This window comes from Armigeres subalbatus, chromosome 2 (genome assembly GCF_024139115.2).
Source record: "Armigeres subalbatus isolate Guangzhou_Male chromosome 2, GZ_Asu_2, whole genome shotgun sequence".
Lineage (NCBI taxonomy): Eukaryota > Metazoa > Arthropoda > Insecta > Diptera > Culicidae > Armigeres > Armigeres subalbatus.
Window position 1 is genome coordinate 445643452 of NC_085140.1, and position 25904 is coordinate 445669355.

The following is a 25904-nucleotide window of genomic DNA, read 5'->3' on the forward strand; positions in this document are numbered from 1 at the left end:
AATTGGGTACAGAATCTTTTAAACAATATGTTTCCAAACTCGATGTTTATCTTCCTCCCTATCCATTATTTTTGTAAGAGAAGCAAAAGATTCAAACACAAAAGATTTCACTTGGAAAAAACATGACTGCTAGATGAAACAAATGACAAAAAGTGAATATAATACTTCAAATCAACAGTTATTAATCGTTTCAGTCCTTGAGAATAATGCATAAGCCTTTGACTATTAATTACAGTACCATAAAAAAATGCGAACATATTTTTTATCTTATGTTTTGTATATTAAAGGGTAAACTACGTAACTATAATTTTGATGTTTTCGCATTTTTTTATGGACCATACTGTATAAACTAATTTTATGCCAACAAACTCGAACGCAGATATTTACGTTTATTGCTAAATATTGTGATTTTGATTGTGACAGAAAATTAGTACGATTTTGAAGCATTTGAATAATCTGGATCTGCAGGGTCTAGAAAACGTGAAAAAATAATAGATATCCATGATATACGGAATCAAAAATATCTGAATATGACAATGATCTCAATCGGAAGGATCTGAATCTGTTCCAGAATCTGAAAGAAATGAGATATCTGAGTATGCCTCAAATCTGAACCATACTTAAATCTGCAAAGATCTAAAAATCTACTATATCAGGAAAACTTCTGAAGCATCACCATTTCACTGTTTTCAAACAATGGTTGCTTAGACTGAATACTTTCAAAAGACAGCGGAGAACGGACAATACTCAGTAGACCAGTGAGGGATATTTCGCTTATCGAAGAGTTTCCACAACTAGAGCATAAATCGAACTATCGCTCCACAATACATTACAAATAACATACACAACTCAGTCAACTGAGATGAAAATAAAGTATAGCAAAACAATGAGATCTATAAATTATGTTTACTTCACTGAACAAAATTATTTAACTAAATCAACAGCCTTGCGTTTTATACTTTCATAGACTTTCATCAAAGCATTGAAAAAAATTGAAGTGAAAAGATAAATGCGTTCCTGTTGAAGATACAGAATTGTATTGTGTAGTGAGATTTAGTGAAAGAATTTTTATATAGGTATAAAATTTAAAATAGAGTTTGAATGGTTTTATTCACGCGGAATTCCGCGGAATTTCGTTTCGAATGTGCTGAAACGAAATTTTTCCAATACCGCATATCCTTATGCTGAATGCTGAGAATATCATTGAAGTATTGGGATCGCAAGGTTTTTAATCTTTTTTTACGAGACATTCATCCCGTGGCTGGCTCGTCTCGGGGAGTAATTTTAAACTAAAAACATGAATTCTAATTTTCTATCAATCGATTTTCTTTTCTAATTCCTCATAAACAAGCTCTGCGAACTGTCAACATAAGTTAAGGTAAATTACATTGAACTTACTATTAGAACTTATTAGAACTTACATTGGTCTAAGACAGTCTCAATTGAAGACACTTTGTAAAATTGGTGGTTAGCTGTTAGCTAGCACAGTGTTGAACTTAGTCTGTAGATTAAAAAAAACACCTTAATAAAGATTAAAAAAAAATGTTAGCTATCACTTTATATGGAACGAAGCACAACGCGTCCGCTCCTCCCACTACGCACTCCGCTTTGTTATGTATGTGAGATAATCGACGAACAATATTATCACAAAAAAAAAATCGCTGAAATCGCTAAAATTTCAAAAACGTGAAAATATAGCTTCTTATCTTTCACTTCCTTGGTATTTAAAACCCGAACAACTTTTTTTTTCTTTTCCAAATGGAACTTGCATTCTCATTAAATGCCAGTCACGAGTTACTCCCAAGTTGAGTTTTTCATTCATTTTTTACCATTCTTCATGAATCAAATTGCAATATATACATTTTCTTCTTATTCTTATATTTTAAAGCTAATTTCAAATGCTCAGATGTGGAGAAGCATAACCAAAATTATTAAATTCAGTATTTCGCTAGCAAACATACTGCTTCGCAATAGTTAAACCCACTGATATGTTTAAACAGCAACCTTTCCCTGGTCAATTTACTTTTATTTTGTTACACTTTTTGGATTTATATGTAAATTAGCTAAATTCGTAGAGATTTATCCAGATATATGAGAATTTGCAATTGATTATTTGAGCTCGAAAAACGATGGAATTCCGACATTCAAGACATAAGGAATTTTGAAAACATGACGATTTTTTATCATATTTTCAAGGATGATATTATCAATCCATTTTTACCTGCCTGTGAGATGGGCATGCCAAGATCATGCTGGAGGTGGCTTAGTTGTATTCCTGGTTCGATCTAGGCAATTTTTAGATATGATGTTTTCTGGGCATTCCTATGTGGTATGTTTTTTTTGTTTTGAAAGTAAGGAACACGTTTGTTTTATTGAGTTTAATATTAGAGAGACAAATATTAGCGGGGCTTGATCATTGATAAAGTTTCTTGAAATTACGGTTCTGATCATTGTTCATCTAGATTTTTTTTTAGGTAGATGAACGAAAGTGAAGCTTATCGATCACTTCAACGTCTGCTGGTTGTACCAAGAATCATGAAAACAAGTGTCGTATAGAAGAAAATGCATTTGAGTATGATTTTCGTTCATTGATCGACTATTCTGAACTATGTTGCAATTTTGTTTTCATAAGATTTATCCTTTTCATCGTGCTATGATTTTTCTGTCAATAAATTCAAACTTTTGAAAATCCTTCACAAAACTACCCTGGTTCTGATCGTCCAGATTTTGTGTTTGCATTTTCTGTTGGTGGCATTTGGCTTGACCAAATAATCAAACGTTATTAAAAGTGATTCCCAATAGCAATTATGCGACTGTAAAACGAAAAGTGAATTGTAACTGTAAAAATGAAAAAGTGATTTTTTTTCGAAATTTCACGAAATGAAAGTTGATGAGCTATATTTTCACGTAGTGAAAGTTTTAGCGATGCTCATTTTTTTGTCATAAAGGTCTCCTATACGCACGCTAATACGCGCTGGTACAATGATTGTTTTTTGGTTTTTTATCATGAATATGGGGAATATTCGGGAAGTGATGCGGTTAAAAATCACTACGATAGTATTACAAAATGCATTGATGGAGGCTTAACTATTCGGTATGTGCCTAGGATCCCACATCAACAATGGGAGGCCAGAATGCAAACTATCACTGCGTGCAGTGGGAAACAGTTTAACTTGTTTTTCTTCAAAAGGACCAATGACTCACGGTATTTGGTAGTACAGCATCAATTTAGAACTGGTGACATTCTTCTAATGGGCCTTCGAGCCAAAATTTCTTCGTTATGAATTCCGATGAATTTTCTGCCCGCAATAGAGAAAGTATTAATTCCAACGCTGAAATAGTATGAAACAACGGTATCGACGTAGAGTCCTGGAATTTTTTCTTCACCATATGTAATGTATTGGTCAAAAATGTACTAGTTATTTATTTACTTGGAAACCAACCATCTCATCAAAGAGCAAAATTGGCGCAAAGAATCACTTAATGTTATGATGCAGAGCATTGTCTTATTGGGACCGGTTTGCGAACAAATAAGAGAAAGTTAATCAATGATGTTGAAGCTGGATTAGGGACCCCTTATACAGAGCCCAAGTATACTGCACTAGATAAAAATTCCGATAATATCGACAATGAATACTGTGTTGTTGCGTCATGGAATGTGAGAGGATGCTGCAGAAGTGAAAAAAGAAACTATATCGATAAGATCCTTTCGGAAAACAACGTTCACATCGCCCTTTTGCAAGAAGTGAACACTGACTGCACTTCAATCCTGACGGACAACTTTAAATGGCACGTGCAAAAAGCGACAAAGAGGATTAGCGGTACTTACAATGAAATCAGCAGGAATAATTATCTTGAGCAATGAAAGAGTCAGTAATAACGTAATGAAAATAAAGATTTCAATTGGAGCAGGGAAAGCGAGCCGACAACGTATTATTTTCAATGTGCATGCACCTAATATGGGACTATCCACATTCTTAACTGAATTGGGAACCGCACTCATGAAGGGTGAACATCTGGACGAAGTTTTAATATGTGGGGATTTTAATGCTCAGTTAGGCAAAACGGATATAAATTTGAATGAAAAACATCTAATCGGAAAATTTGTCAAACGAAAATGGAAGTCAACTGAATTTTTTTATGCGTACACACAACCTTTGGTACATTCGTCATTATTGATAATAAGGTCATGCAAGGATAAAGCTTCACAAATTGATCACATATTGAATACCATCTCCTCCAAAGTTTTCGTAAAGAAATTGAGAGGGCAGCTGATAGAGGAGTTTCCAAGTGATCATAAGCTAATTACATTTAGTATTCATATGTATTAGGAAAAATGCTCACTCTACTGACGAACAAAGAACTTTACGGATCGGTGAGAATAATACGAATTTGTCGATCACTTGGGACGTGAAATTATTACAAGATGCTGTCTTCAGTAAGAAATACCAAGAACAATTGGCAAGTGTATGGATCGATATTGAAGACCCGTCATTATCAACCTCAGAAGTGTGGTATCGTCTTGCATGCAAATTACAATCGGCTGCAAAAAATCAATTCACAAATATGCAAAAATTCCAAACTCTCAAAGACAGAGATTAGCTTTGGCTAAGCTGAAAAAGTGTCTATTCTGAAAAAATCGGTGTGCTTTTAATAAACGTGAGCTCGAGAACTTTTAGAACTAAGCAGAGCGCAACTACATGATCGTTTGTGAAGAAAAGGAAAAAGAAGAAAAATTCGAGTTTTTCGATAATCTGATGCGTTTCAAACCTGGAGAAAGGATTAACAGAACATTCAAGTACATAAAAAGGTTCAAGAAAAAGAAACCTACAAATACGATTCTAAAGGACTGTAAGAACGGAAAAGCGGCAGGACTGGATGGAATCAAAGGTGAATTGCTGAAATACGCAGACGAAGGAACTCTGGAAGAATTTAAAAATCTGCTGAAACAAGTGTGGATTGAAAACAGCATCCCAAATGGCTGGAGAAAAACGCTCGTCGTTCCTATTTCTAAAAAAAAGGCAAACGAGGAATGTTAAAGATTTCCGAAAAATAGTGTTACTAGTGTAGGTTATAAAATTTATGCGAGCTGGCTCCTGGGAAACCTGACACAAAACACGATGCCTATAGGAACACATCAGGCAGGCTTTCTTAATCAGCATTCCACAATGGATCACATTCTAACAGTTGAATTCTTGAAGAAAGGTGGAATTCAGGAGATGATCTTATTGTGATGGCTTTGGATTTAGAAAAGGCTTTTGATAATGTAAGCTTAACGGCACTCCCTGATATATTATCAGCTAAAGGGGCGCCAATAGAGATTGCCAACAGAGTTATCAATTGTCTAAATTCGGAAGAACAACAGATCTTATGGAACTGCCAGAAAACAGCACTTCAATTCAGATCAAAAGGAGTGAAACAAGGTTGTCCTCTTTCGCCTTACGTGTTTGACCTACTAATTGAAGAAGTGTTGATCACGATGGAAGACGAGTTGGACGGATTTTTTAAACTCAACCGAACAGGACGACTCAAGTTTCCAATAATTCTGGTATATGCAGACGACGTCTTGATCATTGCAAGATCAGTGGAAGAGCTAAACAAACTGCTGCCTGTGTTGGAAAATTACCTGGGGGAACCTTCATCTGAACAAATTGTACAAACTTATGACAAGTGAAGACATTCCACTAAAAAGCTCAAAATAATTTTCTTAATAAATTTAATAAATTTCCGCCCATTCCGTCATGAATGCAACCCTCCTACAATCTCCTCTAGAGTGAAAAGGGGTCATGTTTAAACTGCAGTTTTGAGATTCTTAATCTACTGAGCACTGACTCTCAGAAAAATAAAACATAGAGTATGTAAACATTTCGTTAACTCCACCATTCACTTCCACAGCTGCCTATTTCTCCAATCGAAGAGTTTATGAGAGATATGATGGCTGGTTTATTAATGTGCATTTATGAAGAAGCCACAATCAAATTAATCAAGTGCACAATATACAAGTGAACCAAATAATGAATCACCCTGAATAGTAATCTGAGTGGTCACCAGTAGGAGAAAATCAGTTTGATAAATTTTCAGCGTAGTGCGTTCTCCAGAATTTGGTCTCTGTAAATCTCTCTTTTGACTTTGTTGTACACTGCCCTTATTCGCATAAGAGTCCCAGTCATTTTCTCCGACTTGAGTAATTTGCCGTTGAATTTATCAAACTAATTTTACATGGAGAAATACAAAAAAAAAAAATGAAAAAAAAGCTATCTTTCCAAAAATTTGACATTGCTTATTTTTGCTTATTTTGCTTATTTTTTATGTATAATCTTTGGCCCGAACTAGCACCTCAAACACCGCAAACGGATTCAAAATATTTCAAAAGGTGATCTTTTTACAGCACTTCGAATTTCAACTTTGAAAAAACCGTTTCAACTTGCCCCGGTGTACCTTATACGAATGCAAAAATGGTAACTCGGTTTAGAAACCCCGCAGTTAACCACTGTGGAAGCTGCGAGCCGACAATGTCCCAGTGGGGATGTAATGCCAATAAGAATAAGAAGAAGAAGAAGAGAAGAAGGCATCATCACAAATAGGCGGTTGATCATGTAAATATTGCCAAATTTGTGAATGACAGTGCGGTTTCGCTGCTGATTACATACTATAGTGACCCGCACACGCTGCGAATCACATCGATGGCCGACAAGAAGCATGTTTTGTTTCGCCATACTCAATTTCATTCTCATATTTACGATCGCACTAATATGTATGATCACGTGCGGATGTCCGAAAGGATGGAAACGGCTACGAAACAAAGCAGAAAAAATGATCGTGAGATCTTCTGCAAAGAAGGAGATAATGAGTATTATTATAAGTCTGATGACATTCTGTGCCACTGATGTCAAGCCTTGTTTTTCTATTTAAGTTTGCAAACTATCAGCCAAAGTATTTCCATTTGAGTTTGTTCATAATCTATACTGCATAATGCCGATTCCAATTTGTATTATCGTTATTATTAAACCAATAATTCTATTGTTTATTTTCAGTTAATCGAGACGAAATCGTAGTATGATCCCATCAATCAGCCTTCGAAGCAAAATAAATGATCCAACCAGTAGACACGCGTCGCACCCTCGGGTTATCAGCACCGCAAAATCTCCGACATAGCCTCCTTCGGACTATTCCGAAACGTACATCACGACTCAAACTACTCACATCGTGACGCATTGAAACATCAGTTTGAGACAAATAAGCCAGATCGATTTGCTGAGTGACATACAGCGCGGATTAGTAGACCCATCAACGATTCCAATAAAGTGGGGTGCGCTAACATGTGTCACCTAACCTCTTCGCACCGCATCCTAAGGGCAGATCAGTTATGAATTCTTTACAAAAAGTGCTGAGTAAATGCCTCGTACAGAACTCAATCATCCGGTGCAGCACTCCGAACAAAAGAACCAATCGGCGAGATTAATTAGTTGGTAGCCTCGGGCTGTCGAACACGCGTACTTCCTCCAGCGCAGGGTGAAGAAAGGGAAGCCCTTTTTCGAAATCGAATGCTACTGGTGTCCCCCAATCTGCGCGCGAAAACGGAGGTTACACTGATTGACAGCAGTTTCTGAACTCTGGTAAGTAGTTGCCTGATGAGGTACTGATTCCAACAATTTAATGCAAATATGATATTGAAATATACTCGTTTTGTTTTTTCAATCATGCTCGCAAGTTATTGCATTCCCCTGTCTAAAGTCTAAATTGAAATCAAATCAATTGGTTGGATTGAATGAAGACCTACAGCGGCTAATCCCGTGGCCTATACTAGGATAATATATGCAATAACGGTCGTACAGTGAACTCTGTCTCTAACTCGATACTGAAGATCCATCGAGTAAGGAAGATTATAGAATTTGTGAATTGAAGTATTGAAATTTTTAAAATTAGTTTGATTAAAGTGAGTTACAGAACATCGAGTAAGGGAAAGATCACTGTAGTTTCAGCCACGAGAGAAATGAACTGAAATCTCTACATTATGGCGAATGTGAAGTCTATCTAAGTGTTTCGGGTATTCAACCAGGAGATTCAAGATATAATATGAAAAATCAGTATAAAATCATGGCATAACATTTTTTATATTCTTTCACAATTATTGTATAAAACCTTTACCATTCCGCAAATCATTTTGTTTATATGTAGAAAACAAATATTTAGATTATTTTTGTGAGCGAATATAAAAAAATAATTTGATACAATTTTATGTGTGTATAGATTGTAGGAATTGCTGGATGAGTATATTTTTTTATTGATCAACAACGTGTTGCACGTAAAAATTAATTTAAAAAAATGATTTTGTTCCTAAATCTAATAGATCACACTTCTGGAAACAGTATAAATTGTAGATTGTAGTAGTATAGACCAAATAATAATGCACCTTTTTTTCTCGAAACCAGTGCTATGCGGTGAACCGAACAAAGCGTCTCCTTCAGACAACCAGTCTCGCTAGCCTTTGTTGAATGGACTTCAGCCGCGGCGTTCATCATACGACAGCAGCGATGGAACGTTCTTCCACCTCAACGATGACGACGGCAATAACCAAAGTATGCGACGACAAGCTGCTGATTAGATAGCATCGGCTTACTATGATCTGAAATGGCTATTATTGGCTTACGAATGGTGACCGCGTAGAACAAGAGTGATTTGTTCTACTGTTTCGACTCCACAGAAAAGTTCATGACCGGAATCGCGAAAATGGAAACAAAAGGGAAAACCTCTAAAATAGTTCCCACGTCTAATTCTGGAAATAATTTACTGGCCAGTGTTTTTGGTGCACATGGTAAAGGAGGGTTTGCGAAGAAAGGTGAAGCGTGGTGCGAAAATGAACTAGGTGTTGAAGGTAAGCCCGGCAAAGCCCAAGGAGAAGATCCATCCGAACCATTCATCGCGAAAGATAGTGAAAGTGAGTCCAGTGTAGAAAGTGATCAACTCTACAAGAAGCCAAACGTCCGAATTTATTCGATAGATTTAGAGCGTAAGGTACCAAAAGAAAAGCGTAATGAACCGCACAGGACAAGTGTTCTTAGTGGTAGCACAGCAAGCAATACAAGTAGTGAAAGTGCCAGTGATATTAAACAAAATTCTTGTTTCGATGCTAAGCTAGTCGATAAGTTTGCTGGCACCAACAGGAAGCGTCGGAAACGGAAGGATCCGAAAAGTACCTTGATAAAATTGTGCCAATGCTGTCCCTGGACTGTGCCATGGAGTCTTCTGGTGATAAGTGCAATACAGGTAATTACATGTGATTGATTGATGATCATAATTGTGATTTATCGTTGTTCAAGCAAAGCAGCTGTATTTAATTTTGAGGTCAAGGAAGAGAACGATGTATAAACAAAGTAGCAAATTTTCAATAATAATTACAAGGTTTGCTTTCATTTCTTGGGTGTTATTGGGGTTAACACAACTTATTTTCTTATTGTAGCTGTTTTTTAAATAATTATCTCAATTTTCGAAACAATTCTAATCTACAGTCTATCTTAGATAGATTGAAAACACCATTGAATACTGATCCTGAACATTACTCAAATATTATTCAAAGTACGACATAAAACCAAAGTTCGTTGAACATAAAAAATAGTTAGAACGCTATGTAAAGCAATGCAGTTCAAAAATAGCGTTTTGGCATCCTAATCATAAATTAGCTTAATCCAATAGGAATTTAATGCATTCGATCCGCATTTAAAAACAACTGAACTGATTTCAAATCAAATCTAAACTACTGTAGATTTTTAATGCGATAATCCTAGCTAGAACAACGCATGCATGCATTCCACATGTTCCTAGTGCAAAGAAAGAAGCCATATAATGAAAAATCGCTTCATTTCCTTTGTGTTGGAAGAAATCAAATCCATTGTATACTAAAGTTCCCGTTTCGAAGTGTTACACAGGTGCACTTTAAGCGCCACTATTTTTGTTCATTCGCTTTCGTCGATGTTTCACCTTCATTTTCATGAAAAATCTTGATAGGGTGAAGAGTGATATTCCCGGCAGGGTCCCATTCCCAAAACAGGCCTTAAAAACCAAAGATAGAAACGAACAAAACTCCTCCGTGATCGCTAGATGAAATTGTGCTTAAAGTAAGATACAGTTGCGGCTCAGAAGAGGTGTGCCGAAGCGCAATAGCCCGCCTGGAATACCTACCGACACCCCACATACGTACATATACACACTTGACCAAGAAGTGTTCTTCGTGAAATATATACCTTCGTAGGTTTTGTTCTTCCCTTTCGCAAGGAATCTCGGTCACAGTAATTTTACATACATGGAACAGCTTTGCACCTTGTTACTACTTTGTTCGAGTATTGCCGTAGTTAAAGACGGTTTACTTATATTTTTATGCTTACACTTGGAAAATGGTTGTCCTATTCCTATAGAAGTCATTTAGATACCAATTGTTCAAAACTTGATACTCGCCTTGAATTTTTTTTCCACTTGCCAGGGGCATAGAGTACTCAAAACCAAGCTACATGATGTGCTTTATCATTGCTATCAAGAACAATTTTCATCGGGCTTTTGTCTGAAATTCTGGTTACGTGCCCGGCCCGCCGCCGTTATCCGATTTTGCAGTGCTCTAACAGCTGCTGGAATTGTCGGTTCTGTCAAGTACTACAAGTCTTATGTTCGTAGCAGACTACCGGTCTGATTAGCCTTTTGTAGATAGTCAGATCAACTTGGAACTCTCTTCAATCGAAGTGCCTTGTGGAATCCAACGTAAGTACGATCATCTGCCACGATGCGTTTCCGAATTTCTCTGCAGGTATCGTTTTCGACAGTCACCAGTAAGCTCAAGCACACAAACTCATCAACCACCTCGATTTCGTCACCTGATCAATGTCTTCTTTAGGGTTGGCTGGGATTATGTCCAAGGACTTGACGATTCCTTCCCATGCCAACTGCGAGTTGTAGTGCCTGCCTAGGATATGGTGGGGTTTGGGGTAATCTTGGAGATAGACTTGACAGTAAGCTGAATTGGAACTTGCATTTTGAAGAAGCAGCATTGAATGCTTCGAAATCAGCAACATGCACATCTAAACTCGTTTAGGTATGTATTCAGTCACTCCAAACCTTAGGTTGTCGTAACAGAGTGAACCTGTATTGGGTTCCTGATGTTTTTTAAGGTGATTATAGAATGAAGCCCGTGGTGAATTTCAAATTCACCACACGATTATCTACATACATTTCCAAAAGCCCAAATCTGGCGTAATAGTTTTCGTACAGTGCCGAAACTCAAATTATGATTGTTCAGCATAACTAAGCAAACGATATACGGGTTATGGTTCTTTCATCTTGTGCTCTTGAAAAAAATATTGGAAAAGCACGTGGTTTACAAAATGGCCGATTTCTGGCTTTATTGTATAATCACCTTAAGAAAATTATTTTAAGCTTTTTAGTGGAATGTCTTCACTTGTCATAAGACGAGTTTGTACAATCCCATTGAATTCCACCACTTAATTGTATCTTGACAGATACGTATTTCGACCCCAATAGTAAGGCCGTCTTCAGTGTATCGTACTTGACTCGACTTTTTTTATTAGAGAGAGTCACTTTGGACATCCAATTATTCCACTCATCCACGGCATCAAATATCGAAGTTTCAGCCATCTACAGGACATTTGGGACCAAAAACTAAATTTCGATTATTTTTTTTCAAAGGCTGCACGATGGAGTAGCTAGAACAAATGGCTGGCCAAAAACCCTTTCTCGTTTTTCGAACTTTTGCATAGTATTATATTTTTAGAATATTATTCAATACTATCTCCATTATGTGCCATTGAAAATTTGACGTTTGTTCCTTATTAGTATTAATGACAACCTATCGAAAATCATGTTAATTTGATGGTTTTTAGCGTGCCGTAAGACAAAGATTAGTTACCACTGCTGACTAATCTAAACAACACATATAATGTTAGGTTTATAATACACAAAACATCATTTATAGACTGCCCTAGGACCTCCATGAGTTGAAATGAATTATATTTAACATTAAGATATTATTTCATAAACATAAATAACATGGAGTTTTTGACATTTTTTAACTAACTTCATTATTAAAAAAGTAGAAGTACTCCCTCGTATTCCGCTACGAGATTGTACACACATGAAAATATAGGCTTTCATCTTTCCATTGCGGGTTAAAGATCATCCGCACTCGTCCGCAAACGAATTTGCGAGTAACTTCAAAATAGGTTGTTTTTATATTTTCCGCCATTGTTTTTAACAGTATATAGGCAGAAAAATTCCGCTGATAACTTTTTCTGGTTTTCGAGGCATTTGACACATAGACATTATTGAATACAATAGTAACATACTCTGTTTTTTGTTATTTATTCGTTCATTTGGTAGGCTCAAATGCTGTAGGGCGTTACGGAGCCGATTAAAAAAAAAACTTTTTAATACAATTTTGTAACCTAACCCTCAAGTAATAATGTTAGTTTGAGGCATCTGCTGCAAAAGATATTTTAGTTACTAGATAAAGATTGTCGCTTCGGTTCCCTTTGTTCTGCTGTCCGAAACATGTGTGGTACATACCTGTCAAATCGTATGGATTTTCCTTCTTTGACATTTAGCTCCCCTATCCTCGTTAGCAAAAGATGTTCCGGACAGCGACGACAGCGACAATCTTTATCTAGTAACTAAAATATCTTTTTCTGCTGCTCATTTAAATCTCTACAAATCATAGCGCATGCTCCATTATTTTTCATCTCCTTCCCACTAACCAATCTTTCGAAAAATCTAAATATCAATTGTATTGAATTTGGCGATTGCATTGACAACAGATATGTAAATCTCGATATAACTTAAATACATCATAGTTGATATTATGTAGACAAGTTGAACCAAAGAAATAATATGGGGTAGGGGATAAAACGGGCAAGTGCCACTTCAAGCTAAATAGAAACAATTCGAATAAGCAGTCTACTTGATCTTAAGTGAAGTAACCACTTGAGGCAACCTTGTACATAGGACCAAAACAGGAAATAGAAAGAAACATTTCCTCTCCAAAAATAATCGATCCTATGTTATTGTAAGATGAAGATGATTTAAGCAAAAAGTTTGTGAACGACCCATAAGGGTGCAAAAACAATAGCCAGACTTTTGTTTGATCATTTTCAAATTTTCCGATGCAACTGATGTTATGCGTGAGTAATCAGTGTTGATTGTACGTTCTGGGTAGCTTTCGCTGCTAAAAATATTATAAACTTGTGAAATAAGAGCTGAAAATCTAATGTTTTGTTTTGAATCGATAAACGAGGTAAACATGTCTGTAATAGGCCCTTATCAAATACTACGAGAGATTTTTCATTTTTCACGTTTCCCACGCTAGTTAAGGACAAAAGTGAGTGAAAAAATGAACTGTCATGGAGCTGTCGCTTCTGTATCAGTTTATAATTTCATTTTTGAACATATCAAGAAAGGTCATTTATCACTGGTAGGTGAATTTGCACCTGTAAAAATGTTCGAAAATCGATTGTTACTATCTTTTTGCATCATAAAAGCAAAACCTACCAGAAAACGCCGAAATATAATTTTGGCCTGGATTTTGGTCCAGTTACCCCTTAGTGGGCTGGCTCGTCTCTATTCCTGATGGTCATTATGACATTGAAGACAACGAACAAGCCAATTTTCTGGCAAGGTAAATCTTGAGAACATTCGAAAATAGAGGATATTTGGAATAACACCTTAATTGCGAGACAGTCGAAACGGTTCATTGCACCTAAAGTATTTACTACTCGCAGAATTCTAGAACTTTAATAAAAAGATCTTAGCATATTATACAGGACTTTTAACAGGCCATTGCCCGAGTCGATATTCCTTCAAGCCAGTACTGCAATTTCTCATTTTCAATAAGAAATGTCACGCGATGTTCACATATCTGCTACAAAAACCTCAAAAAATATTTGATCCGTGACAGGGCATGAAAGTGTGAAATATTTTGCTTTTTTTGTGTTTATTACCACTTTCAACTCGGTGAATTAAAGGATTATGATTAATTTAACGACTAGTTATTATTCTTAGCATATATCTATTGAAATAATTTAGAAATTTTAATTTGTCCGGCTATTTTTAAGAAGAGATTACAGTTCTTCAACAGAGGGCTGATAAAACCCTCTGAAGTTTAGAGAACAAGCCCCAATACGGTAGTACGATTCATCAGAACCATAATACCGCATTGAGATAACGCTGTTAATCAAGGCGATGTGATTACTCTACATCAACAGTTCTTAACCTTTTTATTTAGATGTACCCCTTAAGACCTTGGAATTGTTTGTGGGACCCCCTATTTATTTTCGCTTGGAATTCAAATTCAGACTCCAAATTAAATACGTTTCAAAGCTCACAGGAAAGATTGACCATTAGGTCGGCTCCACGCCTAGGTCGTTACTAATTGTATTGAGTCGAGTTGTTTTACAGGCGACTTATTATGCCAAACCTGCTGTTTCGCCGGGGTTCGTCGTTTCAGGTCTGTTAAGAGTCCAACCAACATCATGAGCTTTGAGCGGCAAACGATCGCTTTGGTGAAACCTGCTTGCGGATACATGCATCCCTTTTTAGAAGTTTAACAGAGCCCACTGTCGAGCCCCACCACATACACCCTGGGCAAGCCCCATACTTGTCTTGATCTGGGAAAAGTTCAACAGGCCCTTGGGCAAATCCTTGCAGTCCATGTTGGGAGAACGACTGCGGTGAGCCGGGCATGTAGTCGGAGTTTCGAACAGCAGTCTGGTGGAAGACTAAATAAATCAATAACCATTTTCTTCCACAGAATCAATTATCATAAAATTGATCAGAATTTCTTTTGGAATCAGCTTCTTCAAAGTTCCTCCTGGTAGTACAAAATATGCATTGCAAATTAACCAGATATGACTTCAGAATATTTATTATTCCATCAGATATTTATCAAAACTCTTTTGATTTAACAAAAATATCCATCGGAAATTTCTTCAAGGAAGAGTTCGGAGTGATAAATATATTGAATACAACTTCTCTCCACAAGATTTTCTAAACTTATATTTTTTCAGAAATGGGACAGATTTTCTAACGAGAATTTTCACAGAGCTTTTACAACAGATCATTTTCTAGACATTCTTAAGAAAATCGTTTTAAATTCAAAGCACTAAAGAAGTTGCATGGATACGTTTTGAAGTTTCTATAATTCAACTTGAAATAATATCCTGCACAGATAAAAATATGTTGTGATTTTAAATGTATTTTCATGCACATATTTGGAGCATGCAAATAAACGTAACATTCAATCGATCTCACTATTCTTTTAAATCGAAATAAATGTAAACGGTGCTTGCTTGTAAAATTCAATCAAATTTACTATAATATCGAATGTTAATTCGTTTGATGGGATAAGCTGCAATTTCACACGTCGTTGAATTTTCAAAATTATTTGCTGTGTGGAAGGATTTCTCAAGGATTCCTCAAGAATTTTTCTATGAATTCTTAAATAAATTCCATCTGATGATCCTTCGAAGATTCTCCTTTGGAGCTTTCTGTCGAAGAATTCCCATCTTGCACGGTAATTACTTATGATTTCATTACCAATCATGTCAATGATTAGTTACATTCTTAAACTCGAAGAGTCTGAATGTTTTATAAAGAATAATTAAAAAACCCAGATTAATCAACCTAGAAAAATCATTAGAAAGGTCAAAAAAACACATCCCCTTATATAGATCGCATGTTCTCTATCATTTTGCATGTTTTTGCTTTAATTAATACGCATTTTGCCACCATTACTGAAAGATTTTTTTTCTGTTTTGACAGTTTTGTTGTATGAGAAAGGCAAAACGTTGTATCTGGAATGCTCATTCGACTACTTTGCAAATTGTAATGGAAAGCATCGATTATATTTGTTTGTTGAGGATACGTATGGCGTTAAGTTGGTAGTAGTCGAACTAGGGATTTTAAAATTACTCACTTAACCTAAATTTAAGTTTTCGCTCGAAATCACTATTTTGCTTTCTAAAATCGATCTGAACACGTTTTGGGCATTTGATATTTTGACTTCGCGATTTCATCAATTTCACATTTTGACTTTTAAGAATTTTGTTTTCCGAGTTTTTCATACACTGAAATAATTTCTTGAATCTACTCATCTTTTTTGATTTTCAATTTATTTAGAGTTTGAAAATTCTTGTTCAATGATGACTTATTACAATTTTTAAATTTTCAGTGCTATCTTTTTATTTTCCGTGTAAGAATTTAAATAAATATTTTAGAGTATACATTGAAAATAATGGTGTGTTATCTCCAATCACAGGATAGCATTTAAAATAACTGTTTGAAAATGTAATCGTGATAAATAAATATGTTGTTGAAAAAATACATTTACCAAAAATAATTTTACCATGCGTGCGATTAAAACAACAACAAATCATAATGATGAAAATTTGCAAAGCTATATTTTAATGGCCATCTTGGGTTCGCAACCAATTTGCTGAAAAGTTTTAAATTATTAGTTCTTTTACATTCGTTAGCTACAAGCCTATATTTGGCTACAATTGTCATTCTGATTCTGAAGCGGCTAAAACTTTAAAAGACAGCTTATCTTCTGCTTTTTACTGATATTACATTATTCATGTTAGTTGACGCTAGAGCTAGAGCTAGAGCTTTCAGAAATACAGATGGATATAAACATTATTAGAATGTTTTTCATCCTGTGAAGAACATAGAAATGAAAGACAGTTTATTGTATTTCTTACCTCTGTTATTCCTTTTTTAGTGGCGAGAGCACATGTTTGCAAAACAAAGCGCTGAAATTGATACTTTATTTGTTTCTTTCGAGAAGAGCAACACTGATTGCATTGAGATGTATATGGAAACGGTTACCAAAATAAGCTAAATTATTCAGAACAAATAATATTGGTAAATAATACATTATCTAATTGGAAGAAGAAATCCTAAAACGAAAATGATCAAAAATATTTTCTGGGGGATGTTACATTCTGGGAAATGGTTTTTTGGAGAATTGTTTTCTGGGGAACGGAACATTTGTACATTTGCATTTTGTACAAAATCTATGGAGCGGAAAACTGTTCAATAACGTATCATAATGAAGCGATGTTAGACTTGAACACAAATGAATTATACGTTGGACAAAGTGGACATTTTTGTTTTGACATCTATATTGACCCTTCAGAGCCTTGCTGCTTGATTTACACATATAAATGGTTAAAATCGTATACTGTAAAGTTTTCTAACATAAACAACAAAACAAATCCTAGCATTCATGTTAGAGATTCTTGACATTCCTAAAGTACCGTGCGGGACCGAAATCCGTACAGCACCGAAATCCGTCCACCTCATGAGATATAAACAAATTAAAGGGGGTTAAAGATAATTAATGTAGAAATAATTTATCTTATCCTGTTCAGATACTTGGCAGTAAACTTTTAGGGCATAGAAATGGAAAGAAGGCTTTAAAATTAAAACAACAAAAATCAAAAACAAATCTCCACCCACCAAAAGCGGAGTTTTTGCCGCCATTTTGTTTTCGAGTACAGCATAATTGCACCAAAAGTAACTGAGTTTTAATTGCTAATTGCTAATCATTACATATGAGTTCAGTGCGTGATCTCATGTTTCGGACAGCAGAACGATCGCGCGGTCAGCCGATATTGTGTTCTGCATTGCGCGCCGTAATAAAATTAATCAGTTCAGTGCGTGATCTGTATGTTTCGGACAGCAGAACGATCGCGCGGTCAGCAGAATTATTGTGTTCTGCACTGCCGAGTAATAAAATTAATCAGTTCAGTGCGTGATCTCTCTTGTTTCGAAGAAGGCTTGTATCATATGGCTACGCTGCGTCATACGCAGGAGGTCGTAGGTTCAATCCAGGTCCGTTCCATTCTCCTCCTACTTTGTATCTTTCTCTTTATTTCTCATGTTCAGCAATCGCTGAACTGGAAATGACTTCCATACCGTTTTTACTATTCCTATACCTTCAACGAGTATTCTAGTAATCTGCTAGAATTGAAATGAACTTATAGAGCTCGTTTCCTACATCCAATTAGAAATTCAATCAGTTACCTTCTCCTATCTATCACATTGGCAGCTCGTTAACCAAGACGGACCTCTGCCTCTCCAACCTAACACAGAAATTCCAAACAACAAATTCCGCATGAACTCGTGGTAAGTGCAGAGGTATATTCCTGGCTTGCAGTGGGCGAGTGATTGCATCATAATTTCCTTCCCCTCTCCTACATTGACTTGCATTCTGACATGGCAGGCGCCAGTATGACCTAACAAATGAGATCACTAGTACTTGTACATTGAAGATTAGTGCTAGTCCCAAGTAAACATCTGGTGGTTCTCTGTGCAAGAACAGCTGATCTGGTCCTAATGAAGTAGCAACTACGAGCAGTCAATCAAGCTCAATCTCAAGCTCAAGCTAATTGCTAATCATTACATAAGATGAGCCGAATACAAATCGAAGGGATCGCTTCTCAAGGTGCGTATCGAACTATTTACAGTGGTAGTTTAGTCAATCAGACTGCTTCAATTTAAATATTTAGGTAAAAAATAGCTGTACCGATTTTGATCCTTTGATTCGAAATTCGTCCACGTTGGACGGATTTCGAGTCGGGAGTAGTTGAATTTATTCATTATTTTATCATGTTTTTCATATTTTTTAACGAGTAAATGTGACACACTTCGAAAGTAGAGGCTTTCATGTTCCTGTGTCAATGAAAAACGTTTTATTTACATTCGATTCCTATTTTCTAATTACTTTTTCATATACTAAGGTGCTTAAGTGTACGGATTTCGATGCCCACGGTATAATTCTTTCATAGAACTGTTTATGGATTTGGCTGCTAGTTCTCAAAGTTTTTGAATCGCCGATAAACAGGTTGCTTGAGGTTCAAGATTGGTTCATGAATAAGAGATATCTTAAAACGGAATAACTAAATAACCCAAATGAGACCCGAAAGAACTCTCGAGTTTAAATAAGTTACTTGCGAAAGCATTTACAAGTTGGATAGAGGTGTTCGATGAACATTCTGTTTTTTAAGATTCTAGATTTCTGAGCGACAAGCGACAAAAATATAAAAAAATTAAAATGAAATATAAGTCAATACGCGACTTTCCAGCGGCAGGTTTTCTCAAAATAATAAATCAATTAAGAGATAAATCGGAATAAACCCATCGGTCTATTCGGTGCTGGGGTGAACACAGGTCAACCCGGATGTTCCAATCTTGCTTCCTTCAGCGGCAAACTCCATTAAAAAAATACATATGAAAAATTACATCGGAAAATTTTTTTCACAATTTCTGGTGCAAACTCCATACAAATCTCAAATGATAGCAGATGATTAAAATCCCCGCCCCCTCCCCAAAAATGTATTGAAAAAATGTCCCCGATAGAACATCTTAAAAATGCACCTGCGTGAAAGAGGAAAACCTATACTTTCGTAGTGGGTGCGGAGATACTGATTTTATGAAAATAAGCCTTTTCGGACAAAGTCACCATGATGGAACACTTGAAAAAAATTTGATCCTTTCAACAATAATTCTTTTTGCTAATCTTTTATTTATCATTTATTTATTTATTACATCAACAGACTTGATACTAGCCCTAATGATATATATATATATATATATATATATATATATATATATATATATATATATATATATATATATATATATATATATATATATATATATATATATATATATATATATATATATATCTTTTGCACTACAATATTTACAAAGCGCGCAAACAAAAGGTGCCTCTTCTTATCCGAACATTTTCTCACAGGCACTAGCAAATATCACTAGCGTAGCGCACCAAACAAAGTCATGCGATAACTTAGTTATAATTCATTCTATACAGTTGCACATACTGGCGAAATCGCTTTCTGTTTCATCTGTTGATCTTTTAATAAACTATTCGCTATTGAAGACAATTTCAATTTTAGCCATTGTATATGAAGATTTGGTTTTGTACTCGACGAGTAACGTTTTCGGAAAATAGGTCACTATTAGTATACTGAAATAGCACCGAGAGGGAAAAATCCACGCTGGTGATAATAGTCGCCACAGTAATAAACCTGAAATTCATCGTGGGCCTGATGCTGATGTAGTGACATCTTTGGTCATCAGAGCTTACATCATATTTATATATATATATATATATATATATATATATATATATATATATATATATATAAATACAATATTAAATACAATATTAGAATCAAGTCAGCATGCATAATACGTGTGTGAATATTTGTTTTTTCGATGATTTTTTTTATTCTGATATCCGCCATTACGCATTTTTGTCATAGGTACCACTGAAGACCAGCAAAGGTACCCCCAAAGGTACATGTACCCCATTTTGAGAACCACTGCTTTACATTATAATGATGCGTCAACTTGACAAAGCTACATCAAATGGGACATATATCACAATAGATCTAACAAATGGTCGTAGTAATTGAAATACCCAAAAAGATTTTTTTTTAGATGTCTTTTACCGTCTTCTACAAACTTGTTCGGGTGGTTAGGGTCGAGCGGAATATACGGGATGCAGCAGCTCACCAACCGAATAAAAAATATTATAGAAAAACAATACGTTGTATTGTAACTCTACCATTCAAAACAATAAACTTGCAATAGAATATGTATATTGTAAAAATTGGATAAGATAAAACATTTCAAAATTACGATCTGAACCCAAAGTTGCTACTGAATTTAATCAATTATTCTAAAAGTTAGTTCGCATGCACAGCACAACTGACAAGAACTGACACACGCGGAACCAAACAAGTCTCAAAAGAAAATTGATTTTGGCATTGGTAACGTTGGCCATGCGGCACACTGACTACTGCTCTATTGACGAGCAGCGCAACACAGGTGATAGCAAATATTTACCTTAAACTGAACTTGCTCCGAGCGCAAAAAAAATAGGAGGATTGTTCGGTGAATTTGCGGGAGCGAGTCGGTATGGCATTTTGTTTACATATTTACTCTCCACTTGATTCATGCCTTTGCGCCGCATGGCGATTGAAGTGCATTTGCGAAAGGCGTGTTTAGAAGTACGTCGATAATTGACGAGATTTGACCAAGTCAATGGGTTGCATTATATGCTATACTTGAGATAATTCGCTATGCTTTATTTTAGACTGAACCATCTTCCAGATTATGTGAAAGTCCACTGTCCACATCACTAATTTATATGAGCTAAGGAAAATTTCATGGGTAAACTGTTTTTTTACAAATTCTGTTTCTATGAGTTTATGGCATTTATTCACTAATGAATTGTTGGATCAGTCTAAATCTATTCATATTGGAACGATATATCCGCACGATTAAGTCTTGACAAGGCTCATTATAGGACTATTTGAACGTCACACATGGGTGGTGAAGCAATCCGAAAGAGTATACCATTGTTTGTTGCGAATGGTCAGACACATAATTTGGGGGGACAAAAGTATACTGTTCATCAGGTTTATAGTATCACATCATAAGGCAAAGGGTGATTCTATGTTGTTTGCAAGATAAAGACATTCGATAGTTGCGCGAGGGCAAAATACGTAGAATATTAACCCTTATTAAGAATATAGCCATTATCCTTTCGTATCGTAAATATCATTGCAGTGTTTGCTCACGAACATCATACAAGAGCAAGTAAATTTATCATTCCGTATAATGTCAAATGTTCTACAGAGATCAATACATCCCCCGAAATTGCTAATAACAAAATATTGAATCATCGTTTTCCGAACTCATCAATAGAGCTGCGGCTCCAGTAAGTCTTGGCGATGCCTCACAACCTCTGGTTGTGAATTAAGAACGAGTTTAGTAAAAACCACACCCAGTCACCCCACTTTTTTCCTTTTTCCTAGAAACAAAAAATAAGGGGAAAATATCTTCACACAGCACCGGTTTGCTTCACTGCTTTTCCTATTTCTATCGATTTTCCGGAACCGTCGGCATTCAATCCTAAATGCCACTCGCGGGAATAAGAAAATGGGACGCACTATTCTATGCACCGTGGGGACACATGCGAAAGTGAAAGCGAACAGACATTTGTATGCTAGGTAGGTATTTGGGTTAATGTCCGTCCCTTGAAGGAAATTTTGTGCATTTTCTTTCCCTTAAGGAGTGCCAAGTGTAACAGAGGAGGTGATTTTATATGCAACCCTATACAGACAGGTTGTTTAGATTGTGATAATGGTACCGCTTTAGTTGACAATATTTGATAGGTGTCAGCGACGTTTTATCAGATAAGTTGAGCAACAGCAACAGACATCTAAGATTCGAGGCTATGATTCCTTACAGTTTCAGATCGTTGAAGTCAGCTCACCGAAGTCTGCTTTATTCTGAAGCACATGATATAGACTAGTAAACGTATCTGTTGTGGACATGATAAATTTCCGTTGAAACAAAAATTTAGGTGGAAGTGAACTAAAAAAGAAATTATAATATTATAACAATTCTCGCTTAACTTTTCAAAAAAACCTAAGTAACATTTTTTCATGAATTAATTTGACTAGTGCAATCAAAAGCTTTCATATTGGTCTGTTGATTGCGCTACTCAAATTAATTCATGAAAAAAATGTTACTTAGGACCTTTTGAAAAGTTAAGCGAGAATTATTTTATTAGTTGCCCAATCAGTCCAAGGGCCATATGAGAGAACAAGCATTGAAGGTGGTTATACAACAAAGCCACAAATCGGCCATCTTGGAAGCCACGTGCTTTTTCTAGTGATTTTTCAAGAGCACGAATTGAGAAAACCACAACACCCATGGGGATGAATCATCCGTAGATTGATTGCTTACTTATGCTAAACAATCGACTTTAATTTCAGCATTGTACGAAAATGATCACGCTAGATTAGCCACGCACATGGCTTGATTGTATAATCACCTTAAAATAGCTTTAATTCTGCCTAACGTCCACGCAGGAACGGCTTGGATAGTATTGTGGTGATTACTCTACCAAGACAGGCCTGTCTAGTTCTTACTATTCTTGTTAATACTTATGAGTATGAATCGACTATAATTTGCATTTAGATGACCCACCTTTTGCACCTTTTAAATGGAGTCAATGGAGTGAATTACAAGCACGCAACTCAATCTTAGGCTGCTTTCGAAGCCAACGACATGAATCTACAATAGGGTGTTCTAAAAAAACACTATGTTCGAAAAGTCGTGATGCTCAAGCATTAAATGAAAGATTCTAACATCTGGAGCATTTTTGTAGAACAACCCAAAATTTAAAAAAATAGTTTAGAGGTTCCGACAGAGCGGTTTTTGAAAAAAAAGCTGTTTCGCACTTATTGTCATATATTGGCTATTTTTGCCACATTTCAATCACTTTTTCAATCGTTGAATATTTTTCGATTTTTTTTGACCATAATGAGTGTCATACATGGTAATACGGTTGGTATTATGCAATAATATGACCTCGAAAACCATTAAAATATCACAAAAATGCGTTTTTGCCTTTCTAGCATACTAAGTATACTTACTTACTTATGGATCCTGTACACCTCCGGAGGTGCAAAGGGCCGACTTGAAAGATCTCCAACCTGAGCGTTGCCTGGCTATCGCTTTAACCTGTTCCCAGGTTAGGTTTCGGTCGACTTCTTTTATTTCTTTATTGAGGCTTCGCCGCCATGAGCCTCTGGGTCTGCCTCTGCTGCGATGTCCCGCTGGGTTCCAGTCTAATGCTTGTTTACAGATTTCGTTTCCGCCCCTACGTAGAGTGTGGCCGACCCAGCCCCACTTCCGATCCCAAATTTCTGTTGCTATCGGCCTCTGGTGACAACGACGATGAAGCTCGTTGTTTGAGATCCAGTTGTGAGGCCACCAGGCCCGAATTATATACCGCAGGCATCTGTTAATGAACACCTGCAGCTGTTGAGTGTATCAGGTGGAGGACGACTTGCGGACCCTCCGCAGACTCCGGAGTGCAGCCATGAATCGAGCTGAATGGAGAAGTCTTTTATGTGCAGCACAGGCCACTCCGGCCTTAGTCTGATGATAAAAAAACTGTTGAGTGTTCTCCACTGATACACACCATGTTTCGCTAGCGTATAACAGCACACATATCACGTTAGAGTTGAAAATTCGTATTTTGGTGCAATCACTTATCTGCCTGTTTTCCAGTTATTTCTTAAACTCGCAAAGGCAGCCCTTCCTCTCTTGATCCGTGCGCCTATGTCGATCATGGTACCGCCGTCTGACGCCATTTGGCTACCAAGATATTGGAAGCTTTCAACATTCTCCACTGGTTGCCCGGCTACTGTGAAACTACTGTGTTTACATCCAACGATTTGTTTTTGTTGACGTTGATGACTAAACCTGCTGAGGAGGAGCGCTCGGCAAGGTCGTTGAGCTTACTCTGCATATCAGAGCGCCGTTGCGCGAGGAGTGCAACGTCATCAGCCAATTCGAAGTCGTTTAGGTGCTCCATGGTTATAGGCTGCCATAACAACCCGTGGTTTGGTTCACGGTCAATCGCACCTACCAGAATCTCATCGATTACGATGAGGAACAGTAACGGTGATAGAATACATCCTTGCCTCACACCAGCTACGACCCGGATAGGGTCGGACAGGACCCCATTGTGCAGCACTCCTGGCTGAATCCTGGCTAGGATAATTTTGCACAGAACTTTGAGAACGGTACACAGCAACATAATGCCTCGCCAGTTATCACATACAGTCAGGTCACCCTTTTTGGGCACCTTCACTAAGATACCTTGCATCCAGTCGACCGTGAAAGTTGTGGTGTCCCAGATATTACGAAATAAATGATGCAGTAGTTGAGCGGATGTCATGGGGTCAGCTTTGAGCATCTCGGCTGATATGCTCAACAGACATCCTGGGTTGTCCAGGAAGTGCGGGGTTAGGGACCGCCTCCAAAAGCAAACGTGGGAGGCAGGACTACATCCCCGACCCGCTAAACCGTTTTCATTGCCGCCAAGCCCATAGTCCCTTCGGTACAACCAGAAAGTAATGCTTCAATGGGCCAGTGCACGACGCACTGGAACGCTTAGAAGAAAACCTTCAAGAAAGCTTCAATGGGCCATCCTTGAGTACACGCGCCACCTTCTGTGTAGCTCCGAGACGATTTGGACGATAGCCGATAAAACGGCGTTCCAGCCAACTTCTTCATTACACATCCTCCGAACTAGGTTGTCCGGGGTAGTGTCCAGACCACATGTGGCAAGCATGTGGTCACGCATTGCGCGAAAACTTGGGCACACGAACAGCACGTGTTCCGCCATTTCCTCTAAACCTGCGCACACCGGACACTTGGGCGAGGCCGAGCAAGCCAGCTGCGTTACCTGCACTGTGATTTTGCAGCACGCTTAAACGCCGGGCACTTCGAACCCCCCACGGGGTGCTTGCTGTTCACAGCTTTGCTGGAACAAATCAAACACTTGAGAGGGTTCTGGCAGCATTGTGCCTTATGTCCCTCCAATCCGCAGCATCGGCAGAGCTTGCTTCTGTCAGGGCCTTTTCAGTCCCATTGCTTGTGCCCCGGCACTTAAAGCAAACCTCGAGTTGCTCGTATATGCCCACAGGACACTCCGACCATCCCACCTTGACGCTCTCTAACTTGACTACCTTGGAGGCGTCCGCTGCAGATAGCCGAACCAATGCTACCTGCGTGCCTGCCGAACCTTTCCGTAGTCGAACGGCTACGGTGGGCGTCTCCACTTCACACTGTCGCCGCAGTGCCGTGACGAGCTCTTCGACTTCGGTGATCTCGTCCAGGTCTTTAAACCTTAGATTCACCTCCGTCGTGAGTGCCCTCACCTTGACCGTCTCGCCTAGGACTTCCTTCGCCAACTTCTTGTAGGCCGTTTGCGAGACGCCCCGCTTCAGCTCGAG

At 37.3% G+C, this 25904-nt stretch overlaps 1 protein-coding gene across 4 annotated transcripts in view; it reads left to right on the forward strand.

The window, feature by feature from the left end:
* Nucleotides 1-25904, forward strand: part of LOC134213700 (uncharacterized) — a 62885-nt gene that overhangs the window by 32338 nt on the left and 4643 nt on the right. For all 4 annotated transcript variants that reach the window (XM_062692987.1, XM_062692986.1, XM_062692985.1 and 1 more), the window contains exons 2-3: nucleotides 7035-7616; nucleotides 8433-9267. In XM_062692987.1, coding sequence (XP_062548971.1) covers nucleotides 8713-9267 — 555 coding nt within the window. In that variant the 5' untranslated portion in view covers nucleotides 7035-7616; nucleotides 8433-8712. The remainder of the gene's footprint in view (nucleotides 1-7034; nucleotides 7617-8432; nucleotides 9268-25904) is intronic.